The following is a 23,274-nucleotide window of genomic DNA, read 5'->3' on the forward strand; positions in this document are numbered from 1 at the left end:
AGACGAAAGCTTCACCGGCGCGTCGATGAGGATAGAGACGACAAGCTCTACGAGGATCTTGGTTCTTTGGTGGGTCAATCCGCAGCTAAGCTTTGTCGTTGGTTGAAGAAAGGTTCAAACTTTGACCCGTTATCGTCAGTATCTCTCGCTCTGTAGAACCAAAACCCAGAAACAAGACGACATTGCAATTCTTTTTTTTTTTTTTTTTTTGATTTGTTTTGAAGATAGTTCTCCTTGGCCCCTCCTTCTAGCGCCAACTGTTTGATCCAAAAATGGTATTTATGCTGGTAGTGTTTGTTGAATCAATACAATAAAAGAATCTAAGAATAAAATTAGATTCTTCAGGCTTAGGAGAAATAATCAAATGAAATCAAATGGGAAAAGAACATAAAATAGATTTCATTGATTAAAGGTTCATCACCAAAATGATTACAAAGGTAAAGTGAACCTTAGAATACAAAATCTATATAAAAGTATTTTCTTAAGTCTAAGAAGAGGTCAAGATCCTTTCTCATATGGAGGTAGTTCTCCATTTATAGAAGAAAGATGTTTAGGGTTTTATAAAAAAAGTAGACCTAATTAAATGTCTAATGGGCCTTTGAGGGAGGATGTAAATCCACCCCCAACACCAATGTAATGTATGCTTCATCCATTCTCCATCCTCTCTTTTCTTCAGTCATTATATTATTTGAGAGTGGTGTTAAATCATATATATGCATGTTAAACGAGGAAGTGGAATCAAACCGTGAAATCCTCCCGAGCATGTGCTCCTCTGCTTTCCTTTCGTGCTTCCGCTGAATGCATTGTTATGGAAGCGTTTATCAAAAGGTTCTCCAGTTTCTATATATTGTCTCTGTCAAATCAGAGTTGATGCATTTTTTATAAAATAAGAGCTTTTTGGAACATTGATAATCAATAATCTCGATCACATTTGTAGAGTGTCGTTTGTTTTTACCATATCAAACTCCCATCTTTAACTTGGACATCCTCGAAACTTTCCCATGCCTTGTCAATCAACTGACAACCTGTGTTTTATTCCATACCAATAAGTGTGTAAAATAAATTGGCGGGTTCTGCAGGTGAGAGAGAGAGAGCCATAGAGCTCTGAATCCATTATAAATTAAGAAAAAAGATTCTTCCACTTTACCTTCTTCCAATGTTTCTTGGGTGCGGAAGACAGCTGCATGTTTAATCTGATACTTGATGTAGGAAGCGACCCGCTTGAGTGTCTTAACTTGTTCAGCCATTCGATTATCTTCTTTCCTGCATTCTCCTCTAGAGTCTCACCTGCACCGTTTGAAATAATGCAACTAGTGAGATTATTCCTCTTTAAATCCTCAAAAATGACTGACCTGGTTTGCTTATCTCGGCAACCCTATTTGCACAAGCACGACCAAACACAAGAATGTCGAGGAGAGAATTTGCACCAAGCCTGTTGGCACCATGAACAGATGCACAAGCTGCCTCCCCAGCAGCCATAAGCCCAGGAACCACTGCATCTGCAGGACAAAAAAAAAAACAAGAATTACTTTGGCTACGAGGCTTTTATGCATCTCATGATCCACTCTACACAAATTTCACCCAAAGTTTCTACAAAGGCTTACTTACCTCGCCGTTGGGATACCACCCATGTTGTAGTGAACAGTGGGCAAGACTGGAATTGGCTCTTTGGTGACATCAACACCAGCAAAAATTGCAGCTGTCTCCTGGAAGCCTTTCTTTCAGAACTTCTGGTGGAAGATGATTCAAATGGAGATAGATATGATCCTTATGCCGATTTAGCAACATATCCAAAAAAAAAAAAAAAGAGTATTAAAGTATCACAAAATCAAGCACGGATACAGCTCAAAGACATGTAATGAGAGTTCCTCCAAAAAAAGAAAAACTAGTTTAAAGGGAAGCATACCTACACCACGACCTTCCCTGATTTCCATAGTCACAGATCTGGACACAACATCTCTTGATGCAAGATCTTTGGCAGTTGGAGCATATCGTTCCATAAATCGTTCACCTTCACTGTTTCTAAGAATACCACACCTTCACCTCGGGATCCTGCAATTGTATAATAGACAAACGCATTAAATCTTTATTTTTTTTTGCAATCAAATTAGTGCATGTGAGGACAAGATGCTAACCTTCGGTGATGAGAGGTTATGTGCATGTATGTGCTGAGGTTGCAGAGAAGTATGCTCTTCCATAACCCTGGAAAAAAAAACAGCAGCCATCATGTGAGCATATTTGCACTACTGGCAAAACTTGGTCTTATATAAAAAACTAGCTCACCCACCCCAGTGGCCAAAATTGTTTGTGCAGAGCGGAAACGATGGAGTGTTCCATCTTCCATGTTTAGTGCAATAACACCCTGGCAACTGCCTGCATATGAATGAAGTAACAATGTTGCATGAATACCGACAGCAAAAAAAGAAAGAAAATAGCTCCCAGACACATACCATCACTAGCCATGAGCAAATCGAGAGCCAAGTATTCAACAAAGAAGTGTGTGTTATGCTTCATAGCTTGTCCATAAAGGGTATGCAAGAGAGCATGCCCAGTCCGATCCGCAGCACAGGCACCACCTGATGGTAAAAGAAAAAGAAAGCCAAATATGAGAAGCTTTCGAAACAAAGAGCTAGGATTAAGACGTTAGAGAGAGAGAGAGAGAGCTTTGCCAAAGGCACGCTGGTAGATTTTACCCTCTTCAGTACGAGAAAAGGGAAGGCCGTAGTTCTCAAGTTCAATAACAGCTTTAGGTGCCTCTCTACACATATACTGGATAGCATCTTGATCACCAAGCCAGTCACTGCCTTTGACAGTATCATACATGTGCCATGTTCCCCAGTGCAGCATTTATACGATGATCCCATCCAACAATAAAACCTAAAAACTCCAACAGAATGAGAGGTTTTCAACAAAACTATGATGATTCGTGTGAATAAACTAGACGCCCTGTATGATGATGATGATCGAAACGGAAAACTAATAATCGGAAGAAAGAGAGAGAGAGATCTTACAGAAGCGGAGGAGAAGAATCTAGGGAAGCAAGATCCAGAGAGCGAGGAGTTCCTTGAGGAAGGAACACGAAGGCTACGAGTGACGCAGCGCCACATCTTCTTCTTCTTCTTCGTGAATGCAACTCCTCCGTAGACATGAACAGACAATATAGTGTGCTTTTCCTTGGAACTCTTTCTATTCCCTTACAATTGAGACAAACGAATATCAATTCCGTTGTCGTCCAGCGGTTAGGATATCTGGCTTTCACCCAGGAGACCTGGGTTCGATTTCTGGCAACGGAGCTTTTTTTTTTAGATTTTCAAATCTTCATCAATCAATTTGGCCTAATCATTGTCCCAAAACTAAAAAAAAACAATTCTAACACACTCTAGTTCAGTGGATTACTCCTTCCATTTCGAAATAAATGATGTTTTAGAAAGTTTTTGATTTTTTAAAATAGATGATGTTTTGATATTTTATATTAATCTTATTTTTATTGAAAACTGTGTGACTAATGATACTAGAAGAGTGCAGTGCAAATATGGAATCTGAATATATTTTTATTAAATTTTCAGTTGACGTTGAGTTTCAAAACCTTTATATAGACATTTAAATTTATTTATATATATTGTTTGAAATCTTATTAAAGTGAAATATTGGTAAATATGTTTCATTCATAAAGTATTGTGAAAACATACATATTCCACATATTGTAAGTGAACATAGACTTCCATTTGCGTATCGTATTAATATAAATTATCATGTTAAAGTAAATTTTTGGAATCGAGCTCTCACGTTAAAAGTTAGAGCGGTTAATATCGTTTATACCCTTAATCTATAAAATATATAACTAAATTAAAAAATAAAAATGAAATTTTAAATTATTTGATAAGATAATTGATTAAATTTAATAATAATAAGAGTTATCCAAAATCTGACAATATAATTTAAAAAAGAGATAATTTCTGTATATATTGTATAGTTCTCTGAAAAAGTCTTTTAGTAAAAAGTTAAAAACATGAATTATATATAAAAAGTTAAAAATATGAATTATATAACTAAATATTAATCAAATAAAATTCTTAATCATATAGTCAAAATAGAATATTGAATTATCAAAATCTAAAAATATAAAAAAAAAAGATAATTTCTACATATATATATTGTATTGTTTTCTTAAAAAGCATTTTAGTAAAAAGTTAAAACATAAACTATATAATTAAATATTAATCAAATAGAAAAATTTAATTATATAATAAAAAATATAACATTAAGTTATTTTAAGATTTATTTTAGTATAATGAATATAGTGAACAAAGAACTTTTCAAAAATTATGAAAATGTTTAAGCCCGCATTGCGGACAAAACACCTAGTTAATATAAATTATCATGTTAAAGCTTCTAAATTATCATTTAGTTGAGAGATTAACAATTTGCATCTCCAAAGAAGAGCAATGACTCTGCTTTCTGTAGTGACTTTCGTCTTTGATATTCTGCCATCTCACATTTCAAGAAAGATTCATTGATGTTTGGTCGTTGTGTTTGTATATTGTTAAATAGGTGGCCGTGTAGTTTGTATTTGTTTAGTTGATTCGATATATGTATCGTTGCGAAAGTAAGTTTATAAATTATTAAATAGCTGGTCGTGTAGCTTGTATTTGTTTAGCTGACTCGATTTATGTGTCGTTGAGTTTTAGTTGAGGTGATTAGTTTGGTATATTTGTTTCGAAGTTTATTTCTAAGATTAGACAAAAAAAGAGAAGTGATCATTAATGATTCGTTTTTTTTTTGAAATTTTAGTTTTTGGTGTTTTGATTGTTTAGGTTGTTGTGGTTTCTTTTAAATTGTAAAATAAAGGTTTGTGTAAAATTAGTTTGATAAGGGAGATAAGTAGACGACCACAAAATTTGGGTAGAAAATATTTTTGATTATTGATGTTAGCACAATATAGATAATAATATAAAGGAAATTGTGTGTTGATTGTTTCTTACGGATCAATGAGGAGACGAATAACGACTCGAGTTATTTTTTTGCTAAGGTCAAAGCCTTGGATAGAACGGATTTTCCCAACCACATCTACGAGTTTAAATATCAGTTATGATAACAAAACATATTATAAACTCAGATGCAATATGATAATATACATGAGAGTTCTAGGTTTGTCTTCGCAATCACTTGGAAATTGTCAAACAGTTTAATAATGATTGGAGATTGATCTCAGGAGCACCCGCGATGACTTCATCAATAATAGTTGGTGAGATGAAACAAATGAGGAATGGATGATCAATTATCTTGTACATGCTTGAGCACCTAGCAACTTCAAAAGGATCGACTTTCACTATAGAACCGGCTTTTAAAAATGGCATGTAATGATTAGCACGTCCGGCGGGAATAAACCCATGAATCATGAAATCTGCAAATAATATTATTTAACAAAAACTCATGAAATCAATTAAAAACAATTATACTAAATAAATGTGATAAATAGAAAATTAACGTGATAAACCTCATTTAAAAATGAAACTCGTAATACACTTGTAGGTCCGGTCCACAGAGAAAACCGAAGAAGCAAAGGTTTCCGACCTTTATAAATATTATTAGTTTCAGCCTTCAATGTACAAAGTATCATTTAGTTTAGTGGTATAAAAGTTGGTGTTTATAGCTCAATAACCGGGGTTCGAGGCACAGACTTGACATTTTTTCACACTTTTTAAAAGTGAAACCCACCAAAACGCTGACGTGACGGCTCAGGAATGAGATAACTGCCTCATTATATTATAGATTTTATACTTATTTTTAAGGATTGACTAAATTACTTTTGGTTTATATTTTTAATGTTATCTTTTAGGAAATAGTGTATACCTTAATTTTTGTGCACATACCTAAAACTTCAAGTATTTTGGAACAGAGGAATAGGGGTGGGCACTTTACCCGATATCCGAAGCCGCACCCGATCCCAAAAACTCGAACCGAAATCCGAACCGAAGTAGCAAAATACCTGAGCGGGTATTGAATTACGAGAGATTGGATATCCGAACCCGAACGGGTAATATCCGAACCTGAATGGATATCCGAAGATAACCGAACATATGTATAATTAACCATATTTTTCTAGTTTACATCTCTCATTTTATATAAGATATTTATATTGATAATACACATACTTTAAGTTCATATGATATACATAAAATTACAGAGAAAATGATTTGCTACTTACTTAAAATGCATATCAAACTTTTTATTTCAAGAATCAACAAAAAGTTATATCCAAAATTTAAAAACAATAACCAAATTAATGTCTTTTTTAGTTTCAAAATGTTATGTCCAAATCTATTAACCATTCAATCTATTAAAAATAAAAAATAGTTAAGTGAAAGTTATATTTTTAAATACAAAAAAATTTGAGAAATAAAAAATTTAATTTTTTTTTTCAAAATCTAAATATTCGAACCCGATCTGAAATAACCGAACCCGAACTAAAAATACTCGAACCCGATCCGAAGTACATAAATACCCGAACGGCTGAAATACCTGAAAATCCAAAATACCTGATCCGAACCCGAACGGGTACCTGAACGCCCACCCCTACAGTGGGAAGTATTATGTTTCCATGCAGTGTTTATTTTATAGATCAGTTTAGTGGGTCCACTATACTACAAATGTCATATACTACAAAGTATGACATTTGTATGGAAACCTTGTAATATTATTGTTAGCTTGTAACGCAAGATTCAGTCATCAAGATCAATATTAATTTATTACACCGGCTCGCTGGTTGATACTTTTAAAACCTAGTAGCAAAAAAAAAAGAGAGAATGGAAATCGGATCATGCAATTGGAACGGATAACAAAAAATCAGTTTACGGTGAGCAAAAAGGCGGGAGGACGAAAATGATCGACCGAGAGACCCCAAATGTTAAAATCAACTTCCTCGATCCGCCACTTCTCCGTCATCTGTCTCCGATGGTTCGCCGAGGCTTCACCATACCTAAAAACCGTAACTGTAGTTTTCCCACCGTGAGCGATGTTCACATCATCCACGTACCGATAATCATCCATCACCGATTCGGCGCTAGTCTCCCAAAATACATCGCCTTCCTTGGTCCGCATACTCAGAAGCCTCGAGTCCTCAAACTGTATCAACAGTCCCGATCTCTGGCTGAAATAACCCCATATCGTGTGATGAATGATCTCGAACTCTGGACCGCTTTGAGCCTCTCTAACCGCCGGACTCGTCTCAAGTTTCAGTATAAAGCAATCCTCACCGTTGATAATCTTCTCTCCGATGCACGTTGCGTCGAGGAACATATTAGCGGTCGAACGAGGATCTAAACCCTGGTAACAATTAATAATAAACCAGCCCCGGTTCAGCATAACCCTACAAACTACATTAAATTAATAAATAATAAACGTGTTGGTTTACCTGTAAAAAACGGCGGAGAGGTCTCGGTGTTCCGGTGGACGACGGTGTTTGCTGGTTAGAAGAATGTCGCCACGAAAGCCGACCGTTACTACCGCATATGACTTTACATCCAGACACAACGAGCTCCAAACACCACAGATCTGGATCTTTCTGCCACAATATGAAACCACCCATTTCATCGTTGCTTTTAAGGTTAACGTTGGAATCGTCTCCTTGGTGAAACTCTGACGCCGTCATCTTCACTTGTCCAATAACGCACATACTGTTCACGGCGTTTAACGCTGCAGGTCCTCCCGTCGCCGCTATGTATTGCTGCACTATGTATTTCGCCGTGGAAGCTTGCTAATTAAATGAAATAAGTGAGAGTACTGATTAGACGTCATCAGTTAAACTATAGGCTGGTCTCTAAGTCGGGGCCTAATGACTTACAATGGAGGAATCTTTGACAGGCTTATGAACAGAGTGACCAACTTGAACCTGGAGAGGTATAAGAGGCGATCCAACGAGGTAGAGAAGAAAACGAAGCTCGTTGATACGAGCAGCGATTAGCGGTTGCGACAATTTATCAGCCGTTTGAGCTTTCATCCACGTCATCATATTCTGACACCTCAATGCTACGTTATTGCCCATACCGGAGAACAACTCCTCCGGTATCGGAATTTCCAAAACCGTCTCCAAACCATCGTCTCTGTCTACGTTCGGACACAGCTTCCTCATGCACTTCCCACTCCTTCGATTCTTCTTGTTCTTGTGACTTTCTTTTGTTCTATGAGCGATCGATTGAACAAAACCTACAAATGGCTCAAAGATTGTCAGCACGCCTGTATTTCATCAAACCTCTTCTTTGTTTTTGTTTTTGTTAATTGGTGGTACTGGTTCGAAACTTTGTCTTCCTTCATGTTTAATTATTTTAGAAGGGTCTTCCAGGTAATATTTGTGGTTCTCCTTTGTTTTAGTTTCTTATAATTTTTTTATCTTAATTAAATGTTGTTTTTGAGAACAATATTTTTTTGGTCTAATCTTGAGAACAATATTATATGCGAGCCACAAGTAATATGCATGTCATGCGATGCGTATATTATGCGAGTGTAAAACAGTATTATATCGACGACCATTCCATACAAATTAAAATCTATAGTTTTCGTCTGTATAATTCACTCAATGATTTTTCTCTGGTATATAAATTTGAGGAAAACAAAAATCTGGGGATTGTGTTTTTCTTGTGATGATCGAGAGAAATAAATTTTATTTTAAATTTCATTTTGGTCTTGGTTGTCCTCGTCTTTAGGATTTATTTTTTTTTTGAAAAAATCTTTAGGATTTGTTATACAAATTTATTCTTTGTAAACAAACAAATATCTCCTACTTGCATACCGTTTAAACTGGTTGTTTTGGTCTTGGGTTGCCCTCTTCTTTTGGGTTCGTGTAAAATTTTCCATTAGTGTTCAATAAGACAATATGCAATGATGTCATGCTTAGTGTAAAACCAGAGACAATTCCTGTGTCTATTTTTGGACAAACAATTTGAACCATATCTTTCTCTGGACAACGTATATTTATAAATCTTGAATGAATAATGAGTGGTGTAACGTCCATGGGGGCTACTCATATCTTTCTCAGCCTTGTCCTTTTCAATAATTGGTCCAACCCAATATCAGAAGACACAAAACCAATAAAATTTCAAACAAAAATGAAAATACAAAAAAATCTTAATTTATATACACAATTTGCATATTTGTTGATTAATTTAAAATATATTTAAATAAATAACTAAAATTTAAGAAAATCATGATGCTGACTTGTAAACCTCAAATGCTACTAATAAATACGTTTACAACTAATACGTATCAAGATCATCAAAAAACAATACGAGATTTTAAGAGATGATAATTCGCTAATGTTAGTTTATTGGATACTAGTGGTTGGAACTGTTATTTTGGACCATATGCTAAGGAATTTGTAAGCTGGCAAAATAGTGTGTTTGTGGAGGGACCCATGGGCCTAAATAATTCCTCCTTTGAAACTAACAAGGGAAAGCAATAAAAGGGGGCCCAAATTAATTAATTTATATGTTTGCAAAGTCAAATGCTAGTTTTTTTTTTTGAAACACTTTTTTTTTTATCAAATGCTAGTTCTAATGGACGTTTGTATAGAAGGAACATTACTACAAGATTTTATCAAATCTTATATTATTACAACTTTCCAAACACGACAAGCCATATAATGCAATATATATACAGTATCAATCCATAGATGATCCAGTAAATTCCATATATCGCGGTAAGTTTCGCCCCTTTCAATTCTAAAATAACTACTTTCTTGTAATGGAAAAAATATGTTTTGAGTGATGTGGCGGTGTAAACTTTTTTTTTTTTGTTCAACATGTGGCGGTGTAAACAGAACGCAAAATCCAAGCTGGTTAGTATTTTTCCACATGTCATCGTCCAGTTTATCCAACGGATGCAACTCAGATAAACAGACTCACGTGGCAACATCTAAGCGTCCCAAATGCCAACAAGGCATGTAAACGCTAAAACAAAACGCTATTTCTTATTATTATTATTATCACCACTAGAAAATAATCGCTTCTTCCTTTTATTTTTCTGTCGTAAAAAAATCATAGTATTAGAATTACACTGAAAAAGAAACGAAAACGAAAATTTCAATAAAGTCAGGGATATTAAATACTTGGTCAGTTGATTACGTAACATGTACAATAGAAAAAACAATAAAATTCCTGATATTGCATTTATTGGGACACTGCATAAAACCACATGCAATTTTTCTCTATGATTATTTTCTCTTTTTTTTTTTTTGGTTAAACTGGTCAAAAAAATTACCATTGACTCATGAATGTTTGGTGCTTTTATTTCCTAAAAAATAAAATGAAAGTGAGAAGAAAGGTTGTGTTAACCGAGAAGTTATGGTATAGTGGTAATAGAATTTCAGTTGGAGTGTTCGTTCTAGGTTTCAGTCGTTTTAGTCACCTTTCTACCTATAATTTTGCATGTCTGAATGGAAAACCTCATGGAGATTAGTCTGAATTTATGGTCTGGAATCCTCAGCGGATAAAAGAATTTGTATTAATTAAAATATTGTACATGGGAATCCAAAACTCATAATATTAAAAAAAAAGGAAAGCCGACACAAGTATAAAAGAAATTGTAGGTAAATAAATAAATATATTTTCAAGGCAGAAAAGAGTATAATTGTCCCCTATCGAGAGAGAGAAAGAAGAAGAAGATGAAGAAAGCTCCTTTGTCTGGGACAAACAAAAGAAGCCCGAAAAAAGAAGAAGAAGAAGTCTCACAAGCGAAGCCGCCTTCGGTGTGGATCAAACTCCGGTGGAATCTCAGCCGTTGAAACAGAGACTAGAGAGAGAGTTGAGGGTTAAATAATTAGTATATTTCTCGGGCAATGAGGTTTTGATCTTTTCTAGGGAAGAGAGTTGAGAAAAAAAAGGTTTGGTGGAAAAAAAAGGTTTGTTTGTTTTTATAACGAAAAGCTGATAGACTGACTGACTGTACCCCTTTTTTCTTTTTTTTTTCCAAACTACTCATATTGTTGCAACAAGCCAACAACAGATCCAGAAGCGGAGGTGATAGCCTTGTCACCCAAAACTCTGATGGCAAAGAACCGATTCGTGTGCGAAATCTGCAACAAAGGCTTTCAACGAGACCAGAACCTCCAGCTCCACCGTCGCTCCGAATGATCATAGTAGTAACCACAACAACTACAGCTTGTTTGCATCATCTACAGCTTCCCCTAGTTTATTATATGCATCCTCAACTCCTCCTCCTCCTTCTTCCACAAGTCTATTCGCACCATCTTCCTCCATGGAACCCATCTCTCTCTGTCCTTCTTTGTTCGCATGGCACATGATCCACCACCTCACTTCCTAACCCCTATGAGTCTTCCTCCACCACAGCCAGCGATGTCAGCAACCGCATTGCTCCAGAAAGTTGCCCAAATGGGTTCCACGGGCTCAGGTGGCTCGTTATCGAGTGCTTCGTCGTCATCCATGGAACTCGATCTTGGGCTGGGACTACTACCTTGTAGCAGCAGCGGAGGAGGATCGGGGGGCCTGAAAGAGCTAATGTTGGGGAACTCTTGCGTGTTTGGTCCGAAACAGACAACGCTTGACTTTTTAGGTTTGGGAAGAGCTGTTGGTAATGGAAGTAGTAACCCCGGTGGAGGGTTGTCAGCTCTGTTTGGGACGGCGGGGGAGTTTTCAGGCAAAGACATTGGTAGAACAAGTTCCTAAGAGAGAGTAGAAGAAGAGTGTAGTTTATAAGAGTATATGTTTTGGTATTTTTGTTTAATAGTGAAAGCAGCAGGCAGCTCTAGTGTTGTTGTTCCCCCAGTGTGAATTTTAATCATAAAGTACATAAAGCTTATAGCTTAGCAGAAACAACAACAACAGTTAATTTTCGATTTTTTTGGGGATCATCATGAGGTGAGGATTGAAGTTTATGTTATTAATGTATGATGTTTGCTTGCTGGTCCTAAAACGACGGTGGGATCGATTTTTTGCACTGATGAGGGAAAAATAAGGAGATGAGGTAAATGACTTTTACTTTAGGTGTGGGGATATTTTTACCAAAAAGACAATTTTTCGAAAACTCCTAATTTTGGACAGATAACAGATAATCCAATGAAATGTACCAATCGACTTGACCAGTGATTTTGATTGGGAGAATCGACCAAACAATGTTGATCGTTCGTAGGTCCATGTCCATCCATAGTAGGAGGAGTTATCCATTCCATGGTATCTCTTATTATTATTATTTTTTTTTTGTTTTCAAGACTTAGAGAAGACATGACATATATACACAGACAAATCTACCTAGAAGATATTTATCTGGTAAAATCAATCTGCATATTAACATACTAGTAGAGGTTATTGCTAGTACTCAGTAGAAATAAGAAAGATCCCTTAATCATTTGAGTAGTTGCAGTGCAAAATCAAAATTTAAAAAAACAAGTGAATTTGGAAAGACTAGTGTGGCTGGCTGGCTAGTAGGTGGGTTACATAAATATTGGAAGGCCATTAATAGGAAGACCTCTCAAAGCTATATCACACATAAGATAATATGAACTCGAAAGACCCAAGGAATGAGGAGAGCTAGCGGCTGGAGATGAAGGAGGAGGAGTAGGAGTTTGGTGCGGTGCAGTGGAGTGGAGTGGGGCTTTCACTTGTTCAATCGTAAACTAATAAAACCTAAATCTCTCTCTCAAGACTGAAAAGCCAGTTAATATGTAGCTCTTTGAATTTAAAGTGTGTCTGTATTTTTCATAAGTAGTGGAAGATGTTTATCTTTTATTCAGAATCAGATGTCAGCTACCACCACTTTGTCTATCCAGATTAAACCTCTCAACTGGTCTCTCTCTCTCTCTCTCTCATTTTGCTGCAACAAGTAAGAAGAGCTTCTTCTTCTCCCTGGAGATTGTTTTCTGATTCCGGAAGGAGAGGAGGAGCCCTCATGTCTGCTGCTTCTGGTTCTCTTCTACAAGTCAAGTCAAGTCGAGTAGTCTTCTGGCTGGCTGGCTATTAGAGAACAGGCTAAGAAGGATTCTTCTGTTGACCCGTTAATGGTGTTAGAGAAAGCACATTCTCAAACCACAGCCAAAGGGCTCCTCCACTGCTTCTATTCATGATTAATGTGATTGTGGCGGGAACGGATGGTGTCGCCTATGATAACCTCTACAACGATGAGATCACAGTTGTTTCCGTTAGGCCCGGATTAGACCCCAAACAACGGCAGAGTCCTTTCGCAGACGTGGCTCAGGAGGCTGGCTGGCTACAGGTTTTACGGAGGAAAGCTTGATGACATCACCGCCGTCGTCTCTTATGTTACACCAGCTTCAAAAGCCACACATATCGCTGACTCCTCCTCCTTTTGCTTTTGTCACGGTAATAACTGAGCCCCCCACACCAGATAATGCCTACTGTTTTCAGCTTGATTTAAAGACCAATTTGGTAACAGTGAAAGTTAAATTATGCATGCTTTGGAGTAGGCATATCAGATTTTTATATGTATGAAACTAGAATAACCATTTTATATATATATATTAAAATAGATACTTAAAACATTACATTTACAACAGTGGCCAACATCCATTTCTACATTACCTCTACAACATGTTTTTCATCCTTAAGACTTCAAATTACTTAAGCTGTTAAAATTGCACATACAAACCATCCCAATACTCCATGTTTTGTAAATAATAGTTATTATCCAACATGTATAATGGAATGTTGTCATTGATAGTATCCATCGGTGAAAATTCGAAATCAGTTGGTGCATCATTGGCTTCAACAGAAAACGATGAACTTGAACTGTTTGTTGATGTTTCTTGGACAACAAGTCGTTCTGAAAGTTTTCGTATCTCATTCTGAGCTTCACTCAGTTGTTCTGTCAGTTTTATCACCTGCAAAAATAATATGCAAACATATAAATTAGTATCAACGAGCCCAATAGAGTTTGTACGGACTGAACTGTTTCGGATAAGATAAAAAGGATGACGAACCAATCCACTCATGTTATTTGTGGGCCTTCGCTTCCTACGTCCTATAATAAATAAGCCTACCGGATTGAAATATTTATACAGGGTTTCAGTTTTATTAAGTTTCACATCTCTATAATAATATTTAACAATCCTAATTAATAACAACCACATTATGATGTCTATACAGTCATGAACACAGATATCATAAATTTCTCTGATCTATAAATGATGAAGATAAAAAATGTATACCTGAGACTCGAGCTGACATTGGCCGAGGACGTCTGAGTCGTGTTGGCTCTTGAGTTTAGCGTACTCTTCCTCGAGTTTCTTGTTCTTCCACCTTGCACGGCGGTTCTGGAACCATACAGCCACCTGTCTCGGGTCAAGGCCTAACTCTCCCGCAATCTTCTCTTTCCTCCCTGACTCAAGCTTATGCTCGTTCTCGAAGCTATATTCTAGCATAATCACTTGCTCATCGGTCAACTTCCTCTTCCTAAACATCCTTTCCATCGCCCTTACGTCATCTTCGTTGGTGGCTGATGACGACCCTTTGCTTCTCCTCTTCCTCCGCCGTTTCACTGGCTTTGATCCGTCGCCTGATGATGATCCATCCATCTGGTTCACGATGATGCACTCGCTTTGGGTTTGGATCGTGTATGGGTACACTTGAGAGCTTAGTACCGTTTGATCCATTCTTTATCCTCTCTCTCTTTCTCTCTAGTTTTTTTCAGACAAGAGTTGCTGTTTTTCTCTGACTATGTTTGAAGGAGAATGATACAATAGGAAATGACTTTGGGTAAGGTTTGAGTCCTATGAGATGCTTTTTATAAGCTGGAAGATTATGACCTTAATTATTCTTGAGTTATTTTCCCTGCTTTATTTACACTTATGCCATCTGTTATTTATTTCCCTTAATTAGGACAGTGCGTTGAATATAAAATGCTTTTGTGAGTATGATATACGTGTTCAAATATAGATATTTTATATTTTGTTGTTCAAAAAAATATTTTATATTCTCCGGGGGTAAACATTCGAGGATGATGCACTTATGTATATGTTCAGTTATTGAGATATTTTTAGCACATATCGAGTGATTGACTATATATTTATCTTCAAAGTTTATATTCTTCAAAATGAAACAACATTTACTTCAAATGTTTGCTTCATTTTCTCTTTGTAAAAAAATATCTAAATAAATTATATATCCAATTTATTATTAATTAATAATAACCTTTTCACTTTTTCATATATACTAATGTTATTCAATTATTTTGTTTTAGTAACATAATTACTATTTAATGTAAACTAAACATTAGCATATAATAATTTTTTACATAACATAAGAAAAAAACAAAAAATCAAATTTTTAGCACTATTTATATATTTCTTCTATAAGTGATTAACAAAAGTGTTTGAAATAAAATAAATATTATTTATTTTAATTTTTATTAACTGAATCAAAAAATTATAAAATAAACATTTTCATGCTCTTAGATATAAGATGCAAGTAATAGTTAAAAGTTTCAAGTTGAAACTTTAAAAGTAATGAATTCTCGTTATGATAAGAAAATAAGAGGAAAGCCGCATTTCTTCATAATTTTCATTATAACGGAAGTAGTAAAACATAGAAATAAGGTGGCTGACTATTCAGGACAAGAGACGTGGTGTGGATCCCGAAGGCGACTAAATTCTGAAGTAATCAAGTGATTCGATCATGTGGATAACTATTGGATATTAATGTGTTTTGTGTTTTATATAATTCGTGTTTGTCTACAATCTGTATACACAAACTGTCTTTGTCTTTGCTTGTTTTAGCATACTGTTAATTAGTCAATTTTGTAGGGATTTTTCTTTCTTTGTTTTCGGAGCTCGAGACCACCCATTTCCATTTGAAAAGCAACATGCTCCTCCTTTTCCCGTTTTCCCTACTGAGTATTATTTTACACTACCTACTATGTAGTGACTATAAATATATAACCACGAATCTTCCCGAATTTTCTTTTTTACTAATTTATTTGAAACATCATCGTTCTGAATTTTGCTTCATCAAGAGTGTTATAATAATCCGCCGTGCGATTAACTGAACATGACCTCCTTTGCGTTGTACGTATGCGCATGCTAACCACTAAACACTCTTCTGTTCATCAGGCTAACGGAATTTCTTCTGTCATAAATTATCATAACGCCGGAAAACAAAATTCATATAGAATCATGTTACCTTAAATTAAAAACATAAATATTTTGAGACTTGCGCGTATCATCGAACGTTGAAGGTGTGTGAGACCTACGGTCATATTTTGTAAAAGTATTTCAAAGTTGTAAGGAAAATATATCTAAATGAAATACGCATACTAAGCCAAATACAAATTCAACGAAGGCTTTGTGAACTTGTATATTCCTTTAACATGCATTGCGCCTGCTTTTAAGGGGTTCCAAGCAAATATATATATATATAGTTGACATGATTGTAGGTTTTAAATAGTACATGTTGTTAAAAAAGAAAAGAAATAGTAGTCTACACTTTCATTGTAGAAGAATGGACACTTGGTAAAAAAAAAAAAGAATAAAGGTTATAGAGTGTGCCTTTTTTATGTGTGTAATGCGAAAGAACTAGGAAACGAACAGAAATCATAGGAAGGTATATAATTAGGAAGAAATAAATAGTTCACAGAAGAAGATAAGGAAAGTGTATTCCGACATTGAGTGACGGCTATGCACGTGAGGTTCACGAGGCCTTCAAAAGGGGACGGCGATAAAATTCAACTTAGCTACTGTACTTTTGTTGCAGGTTAAAAAACAATAAGAGCACAATCATCGATAGTTTCTTTGTAAAGTACCTCAAGATAAATATTAATAAAGAACAGAAAAATATGAAAGAGAATATGAGAAACATGAGAATCGATTGTCACAGAAGAAACGTTGGAGTTTTGGGAAGGTACCATATCTCCACTTACCACTTGATTATTGGTACAATTTTTCTTAAAACATTAAAATTTAATTACAAAACTAAATATGTTAAAATATTGTTATAATAACGTGTAGAAATTTTGGTTGAGAAACTTAACCATTAATGTTGCTCTAAGAGATAATCGAAGTGCCAAAAATATTTCACGTAACTTCGTATTTAATTTTATTTTTACCAAAATACGACTTGAAGGGAGGAGATTAAAGATGTCAGTTGGACCGTAAAATCTAATTTAAACCATGTATAGAAGATTTATCTCGGTATATTTATAACCATGTCGTCTTTGATATTTTGAATTAAGATATTCGGGTAATGTAGGTTGATTTTCTTCATCCAATTATAATATGAAACGGATAAAGTTATGTTGGTTGTATGCCCACCTCCCCCCATAGCTATTCTCACAATTGGAGGGAGACACATCATACAACTCACATATGTTAAAGTTCTTTTCCAGACGTATAAATGTGATTTTATAAATGGTGTCCGCTGTCGGGCCATCATATTGTCTCTTATACAAGTTTATTACGTCACATTCTATAATTTGATTCGCTTAATCTAGATATATATGCACACGTATATCTCAACTCGAACGTGTTTGTAGATAAAACTTAGATAGTTTCGTGAAGAACGGTATTTGTTAATGTGGAAGCACATGCATGTAATAATAATATGGTATGGATTACACGTACGATCAAGATCAGATAAGAGGTGTACATAACCGGTTATGTTGCAAGTTTTCCGGTTATGTTTACATAAACGAGATTGAAGTAGTTGTTTACTTGTTTTATTTACACAAACAAATAGTTATCCTACTATTAATGTAAGTAAGTACTTATTAAAAGAATACTAATGACGAAGGAAGGAATGAAAGTGGCTGACAAAGACGAGTTCCACGCAAGTGAAAGGAGTGATGTAAATTTAAGAGGCCACATGGGCATGCTTACTAATTTTGTTACGTGTCGTCTCCCTAATACTCCTTTTTCCTTGGACCACACTTCTACTTCTGCCACGTGTCCTCTCACGTTCCCTCTTTCTCCGGGCCTCTCCTTTCTACAGATTCCTCCTCCATCTTTGTTTGACTTCTACCGATTGCATTTTGTTTTTTTTTTTCAACATTAAAGTGAGTTTGGTTATTGATTACTGATTAGTACCCCAATATTGAATCTTGTTTTTTTATTATATTATACCATCCTCTTATAGTATAAAATAACTGAATTTTACACATGTACAATGTATAGAATACAAATGAATGAATGAGAATGTTTAGGAGGAATAACGTAAATATATACTTTTTGTTACCTTTTCAAAATATCTAATTAATAAATTAAACTAATTATAAAAAATAAATATTATTTAATTGATTACACAACATCCAATAAATAAAAAACTACAGTGAAATATGAAAATTATGTATATTCTGAAACAATTTGTTTTTGTTTAAAACTATTTATATATGAACACATGAAGTATCTTTTTTTTTTCCTTTTGTTTTGAAAGTTTTTTTGGGGGAAATCGATCCATGCCAGATCCAAAATATTATAAAAAGAACGTATGGTTGGTGAAATTGCTCTATTGATATTATATCGTTTGACTTCAGAAGTTTCCTTTCGTATATAACGAACTTTTTAAAAACCCCAAAAACTCTACGTCTCTACACGGTATGGAAATACCTTCAAAGTTGAGGCTACAAAATACCAGTCCATGTTTATTTATGTTTGATATAACTAAGTTGATCGTTAGTCGCATTTACAACATTATCACACAAAAGCTAAAGTCGAATCTATATATTAAAAACATAATAAAATCACCCCAAAAGGCAGAGCTACATGCACCACCTTGAATTTGTACTCTGTTGTCTTAGCCATTAAGCGATATATGTGGTTTTGATAGACTTTATGTGGGTGGATATGTAGGTAAAGTAATTTAGTTTAGTGGCATATGTAATGTTTAAATTTTTTATATGGATAAGATTTGGAGTTCGCGTAGGTTTGTTTACTCTTCTCTTAATATGGGATTATCTAAGTTCAAAAAAAAAAAAAAGGGATTATATACAAGTTGTAATAAATGTGAGATAGGCATTCAAACCCAAGCAACAATGTCAAACTCTAGTTTGAAAGTACCGATAAAAATCATACAGTCGTTAACTAGGGTTTGTTTTTTATATTCATAGAGGTGTATATTTACATTCATAGGAGGAAAAGGAGAGAAAATACTTCTTATTGATCAATAGGAAAGAAGATGCGCATATGGCACGGGATAGATTCCTTTTATCATATGCTTTTGAGTTAGGACTTCCGATTAATTTGTCCTTTTTAGTTATATAATAATGTATGTTTAAATAAACTAATCGGACTTAATCATCAGTAAAGCTAAATGATTAAAATAATTAAATGTCATGTTTATCCCAACATTTGCCTTCCTTGTTTCCCGTACTTCCAACTCTCTCATCAGTTTTGCGTAACAGATAGATAAGTGGGTAGAAATATTCCATACGTTTTTGCTTTCTTTTAATTAATCAAAAGCTTATCAATCAGCAAATTCGTACTATAACTATCCTATTATATTATGGTTGTGCTGGCGACTGATTACCGTTAATAAACTTATGCAGTAAGAGTATTTTAATGCAAGTGCTACAAGGATGGACAACTTAACCTAATATCCAAAACCATGATATACAAGATTCGATCTGTAGTTTTTCATACATTATCTTTTTTTTTAGATCTAGATTAATTCACATCTGACCATTTTACCAGCAAATACTAAAAGCAATCTGATGGTTCAGCAAACTTTAAAAATGCGAATGTCACAACTCACAACCTTAAACCTCCTTAATGGCTAAAATTGACAAGTGGTTGCCCCTAAGTTACGCCACGATTTAGAGAATTAATTATTCCCCAATGTGAACTTATTGGGAACCCAGGGAATGCTATATTGAACTGACTCGGTTAAATGTTTAAACAATCGAATAAATAATAACCGAGACTCAGTCAAAAACGTCATAGTTAAGTAATTTATACAGACTAACTTATATTACATAAATCGGATGTTTAAAAAGATAAATACAGACTAAAAGTCAGATTGCACGCTATTTATATTACATAAATCTCAGAGTTGAATATAAATTACAGTCGTTGCGCTATTATTTTATAGATGTAATCTTTACTATTTGAGCAACTGCAAAATGGGTTTTATAGTATTGAGTATTTGAGTCTTGCATATATAGACTAGAGAATACATTTAATCATAATTAAACTAATTACCCTTACAAATTTGTGTGCTGGAAAAGTTTTTCTATTACCGTAAAGATTAATTAAAGCTGCTAAGCATCACCAAGGTGTTGTCTACTATTAAGAAGTAGTAAGTCTTGCATAAAAAAACATTAGTATAAAGAGACCCGTACTAAAATGAAAGTGTGACATGGATCCCATGGTCCAATTGTATATAAACAACATTAATCCAAACTGTATTCGCGTACAAAATTACAGAACGTGGTACGTGGTGGATCAGGTTAAAGAAGATGTCTCTAGATTTGTGGGAATAAAAAGAAGCCGTCTTGAATCCAACAACAGTGGAGTGGGCTTTACTTGAATTCTGAGTGATATTACTGCTGTTTAAATTGTTTTGCGAAATAATAACAACCCAAAATATTAGTTTAGCGCATTTTAAATGATTGTGTGTTTGGCCCACTTTAATTAATGTATCGAGAAATTTGAAACGAAGCTGTTTATGAGGGTTAACGCCTCGTGTTAGTAGCTACGTTCGTCGTCGGGTCACACCTAGGAAGCAAATATGATGAAGCTCTCGCTGATCTCCTTACTCCTTGGGTTGTGGTTCTTCTCGACGATCTGTCACTCAAATCCTCTCGCTCGCGCTTCAACGATACGGCCAGTACTTGTACGATGGGCTCATCATCTGATTCTGACTGAGCCCCTACACCTACCTGATCGCTACTTTGCTTGTGGAGGATCATTGGATTCGAAATCCATAGCTGATTTCGTGACGTGGGATTGCCACAGAGTGTGGGGTTGATTTCGATGAGGTTCGTCCGTCTCTCTCTCTCTGATGTTGACGGCGACCACACCTTGATTTAGTTAAATCCGATCCCCATTAATTTTAGGAAAATCCAACAACATTCAGGTTAATCTCCCTGCAAACTTCTTTCAGCCTGCTAACCCAACTTCCAAGTTGTCCACTCCTCCCCACCTCACTGCGGAGATACTGGAGTGGTCAGGGAAGAGCTGGGAACCGTATGTAGCGGATGATGTGCAGGTTCAGTTTGAGCCCATATGTCCTGAAAACCTTGTCAACAGACAAGAAGGTGACTTAATTTCTGAGCTCCTAAACAGAGTCTTCTCTTCTTCTTTTTTCTTCTTGTGGATTTAAGTTTCTTTTTATCTTTACAAGTTAGAACTCAGCTTGCTTGGTGTTGCCTACTGTGCAGGGTCTGTTTCATACATCTTTCAAGGTTCCTGATGTGTATGGTGTACTCCAGTTTAAGGTTGAATATAAAAAGCTCGGCTACACTAAATTCTCTCTTTCAAAGCAGGTGAGTAAGAGTAACTATCTTCTTAAGTGTTTAGACGCGTGACGTAAAAATAATAATAATGAGGATATATGCATGCAGATTCCTGTGAAGCTTTACAGACATAATGAGTATCAGAGATTTATCCCAACTGCCTATCCTTATTATGGAGCCTGCCATACTTCTCTCTTTTTTTTCTTTCACACATACACAGCTGCTAAAGGAGCTTATCTTTTGTGTGTTTTCAATGCAGATGGCTGGTTTCCTTGTCTTCAGCTTCGTCTATCTCTACCATAAGTAGAAAATGCATTGAATTTGGTTCTCCAGTCTCATAAAGTAAGCCAGACCTCTTCATACTTAGACGAGAGAAATGTATCATTTGAATTTTGAGTCCCCTCTTATTTCGCGAACAAGCTTTAGTCAAACACTTTCAACCTTTGTTTTGTTCTCCGCGTATTTTATGTTAGCGGGTAATTTTACAACCTTTCTCTGCTCTCTTTTCCCCTTGGTAAAAAATATAAGTATGACCGAGGCACGTCACTCACTGTAATCCACATACTTTTTCATAAATATCATATTTTTAACTACTGTTAAATTTATCACCGATTTAGAAAGCTAGACCGGTGATATAGAGAACATAAAAATACAAATTTCAAACAAAATAAAAGGAAGCGTCAAACAGCTCGTACAATTCAACAAGTACAATTTATAAATTTATGAATAATAAATACTATACAGTAATAATTATAAAGAATATAGTTTTATAAACAAACATAAACATATATAGAAAATCAACAAATTCTATTTTTATTTAAATAAACTTTCACAAAAAAAAAATGTAAAGAAATAAATTCTATTTTTATAAGTTTAAAATTATTTTAAATTTCTAACAAATATTAATAAATATCACCCTATAAAAACAAATTTGTACTTTATAAAAATTGGTATATAAACCATTAAAAGTGTCTACATATTTAAAATCACCAATCACAATATGGCAAATCATAATTTTAGTTACAATTTATACCACAATTGTAAAACAATTAGCAATGGATGTCGTTTGAGCAGGTTGTTGTTCAGTGTTCACTTAAGACTCGGGAACTTGTAAAATTGGTTATAGGCTTTTATGTTAGGTTTTCCAGGCCTGCTATGCTATAGTTTGCCCATTTGAAATATCTAATTACCCACCTAAAGATCGTGTATAAAAATATTGACAATATTGTATTTGAAATAATTGATTGTCCACCCGCCTGAAAAAGTAGGGAAAAGAATCGGTTACAACTTACTTGGTAACATGGAAAAAATATATAAAAATTAACGGTCAAGAAAAGGGAGAGTGGGTGGGTGAATAAAAACAGTAACGTTCACTCAGCTGGGGAAGGTAGCTTCGTAAAAAGCAAAGAATCAACCTTTCTTTGTTATTTATCACATAAACAATGACCCCACAAGAAATTTAAAGTAGTTGGATCCTCTCGTGAGAGCTTTGGTTGGTAAACTAAACAAAACAAAAAGCAAAGAAACCCTCCTTAGATATCAACTCCCCAACACTCTCTCATGCACATACACTCATCGATTCCAAACTCTCCTCTTGCGTTTACGTGGCCACTTGTTTACGTGTGTCCTCACTCATTTATCAGCTACTCAACTGCTCCTCCTTTCTCACATATTCCGTGTTTTCCATTCTTCTTTCTTGGGGGGTGTGTTAATTGTGAGATTCTCCGACGACACGCAGGTCAAATTGTTCTCAAACACACACGTACCTCAGTTTTACGTTAAAGTAGCCCGAAATAATTATTCGATGAACTATGCTATACTCTAGTTTCTTATTACAAACACTCTCTTCTTACAATTAACTACAATATT

At 35.1% G+C, this 23,274-nt stretch overlaps 3 protein-coding genes and 2 long non-coding RNA genes across 6 annotated transcripts; 2 read left to right on the forward strand and 3 right to left on the reverse strand.

The window, feature by feature from the left end:
• Window positions 1–383: 383 nt before the first annotated feature.
• Window positions 384–2,576, reverse strand: LOC125575604 (succinate dehydrogenase [ubiquinone] flavoprotein subunit 1, mitochondrial-like). 2 transcript variants are annotated; one of them, XM_048761472.1, is made up of 10 exons: window positions 2,451–2,576; window positions 2,288–2,373; window positions 2,136–2,202; window positions 1,907–2,052; window positions 1,609–1,767; window positions 1,353–1,499; window positions 1,148–1,287; window positions 956–1,025; window positions 745–853; window positions 384–670 (listed from the first exon to the last, which is right to left on the reverse strand). In XM_048761472.1, exons 4-8 carry the CDS (start codon window positions 1,998–2,000, stop codon window positions 1,014–1,016), a joined length of 552 nt encoding a protein of 183 aa, XP_048617429.1. In that variant the 5' UTR covers window positions 2,001–2,052; window positions 2,136–2,202; window positions 2,288–2,373; window positions 2,451–2,576; the 3' UTR covers window positions 384–670; window positions 745–853; window positions 956–1,013. The 2 variants fall into 2 exon arrangements, with proteins under 2 accessions (XP_048617429.1, XP_048617431.1); XM_048761474.1 differs by lacking the exons at window positions 2,136–2,202; window positions 2,288–2,373; window positions 2,451–2,576 and having other exon boundaries at window positions 384–853; window positions 1,907–2,114.
• Window positions 2,577–6,721: 4,145 nt separating this feature from the next.
• On the reverse strand, window positions 6,722–8,287 carry LOC125588959. Its single transcript, XM_048760963.1, has 3 exons — window positions 7,844–8,287; window positions 7,415–7,756; window positions 6,722–7,326 (listed from the first exon to the last, which is right to left on the reverse strand). The coding sequence occupies exons 1-3, from the start codon at window positions 8,129–8,131 to the stop codon at window positions 6,847–6,849; spliced, it is 1,110 nt and encodes a 369-aa protein (XP_048616920.1). The 5' UTR covers window positions 8,132–8,287; the 3' UTR covers window positions 6,722–6,846.
• A 1,253-nt stretch (window positions 8,288–9,540) lies between these two features.
• LOC106405944 lies at window positions 9,541–11,850 on the forward strand. The gene is made up of 2 exons (XR_007324163.1): window positions 9,541–10,894; window positions 10,999–11,850. It is a non-coding gene; the product is annotated as an uncharacterized LOC106405944 (long non-coding RNA).
• On the reverse strand, window positions 10,482–14,893 carry LOC125587786 (homeobox-leucine zipper protein ATHB-53-like). Its single transcript, XM_048758953.1, has 2 exons — window positions 14,174–14,893; window positions 10,482–13,846 (listed from the first exon to the last, which is right to left on the reverse strand). Exons 1-2 carry the CDS (start codon window positions 14,615–14,617, stop codon window positions 13,595–13,597), a joined length of 696 nt encoding a protein of 231 aa, XP_048614910.1. The 5' UTR covers window positions 14,618–14,893; the 3' UTR covers window positions 10,482–13,594.
• Window positions 14,894–15,344: 451 nt separating this feature from the next.
• On the forward strand, window positions 15,345–22,181 carry LOC111209618. Its single transcript, XR_007324165.1, has 3 exons — window positions 15,345–21,207; window positions 21,331–21,435; window positions 21,514–22,181. It is a non-coding gene; the product is annotated as an uncharacterized LOC111209618 (long non-coding RNA).
• The last annotated feature ends 1,093 nt before the right edge of the window (window positions 22,182–23,274 follow it).

This window comes from Brassica napus, chromosome A2 (genome assembly GCF_020379485.1).
Source record: "Brassica napus cultivar Da-Ae chromosome A2, Da-Ae, whole genome shotgun sequence".
NCBI classification, from domain to species: Eukaryota; Viridiplantae; Streptophyta; class Magnoliopsida; order Brassicales; family Brassicaceae; genus Brassica; species Brassica napus.

Bases quoted from the DNA above. Each gene is read 5' to 3' on its own strand.
- LOC125575604 (XM_048761472.1), bottom strand. From the start codon at position 2,000: ATGGAACGATATGCTCCAACTGCCAAAGATCTTGCATCAAGAGATGTT. The intron at 1,768-1,906 runs GTATGCTTCCCT...AATCGGCATAAG, and splicing joins CAGGGAAGGTCGTGGTGTAG to GATCATATCTATCTCCATTT. The intron at 1,288-1,352 runs GTCAGTCATTTT...CAAACGGTGCAG, and splicing joins TGCCGAGATAAGCAAACCAG to GTGAGACTCTAGAGGAGAAT.
- LOC125588959 (XM_048760963.1), bottom strand. From the start codon at position 8,131: ATGAGGAAGCTGTGTCCGAACGTAGACAGAGACGATGGTTTGGAGACG. The intron at 7,757-7,843 runs GTAAGTCATTAG...TCATTTAATTAG, and splicing joins CTGTCAAAGATTCCTCCATT to CAAGCTTCCACGGCGAAATA. The intron at 7,327-7,414 runs GTAAACCAACAC...AATTGTTACCAG, and splicing joins CTCTCCGCCGTTTTTTACAG to GGTTTAGATCCTCGTTCGAC.
- LOC125587786 (XM_048758953.1), bottom strand. From the start codon at position 14,617: ATGGATCAAACGGTACTAAGCTCTCAAGTGTACCCATACACGATCCAA. The intron at 13,847-14,173 runs GTATACATTTTT...TTATTTTTGCAG, and splicing joins AATGTCAGCTCGAGTCTCAG to GTGATAAAACTGACAGAACA.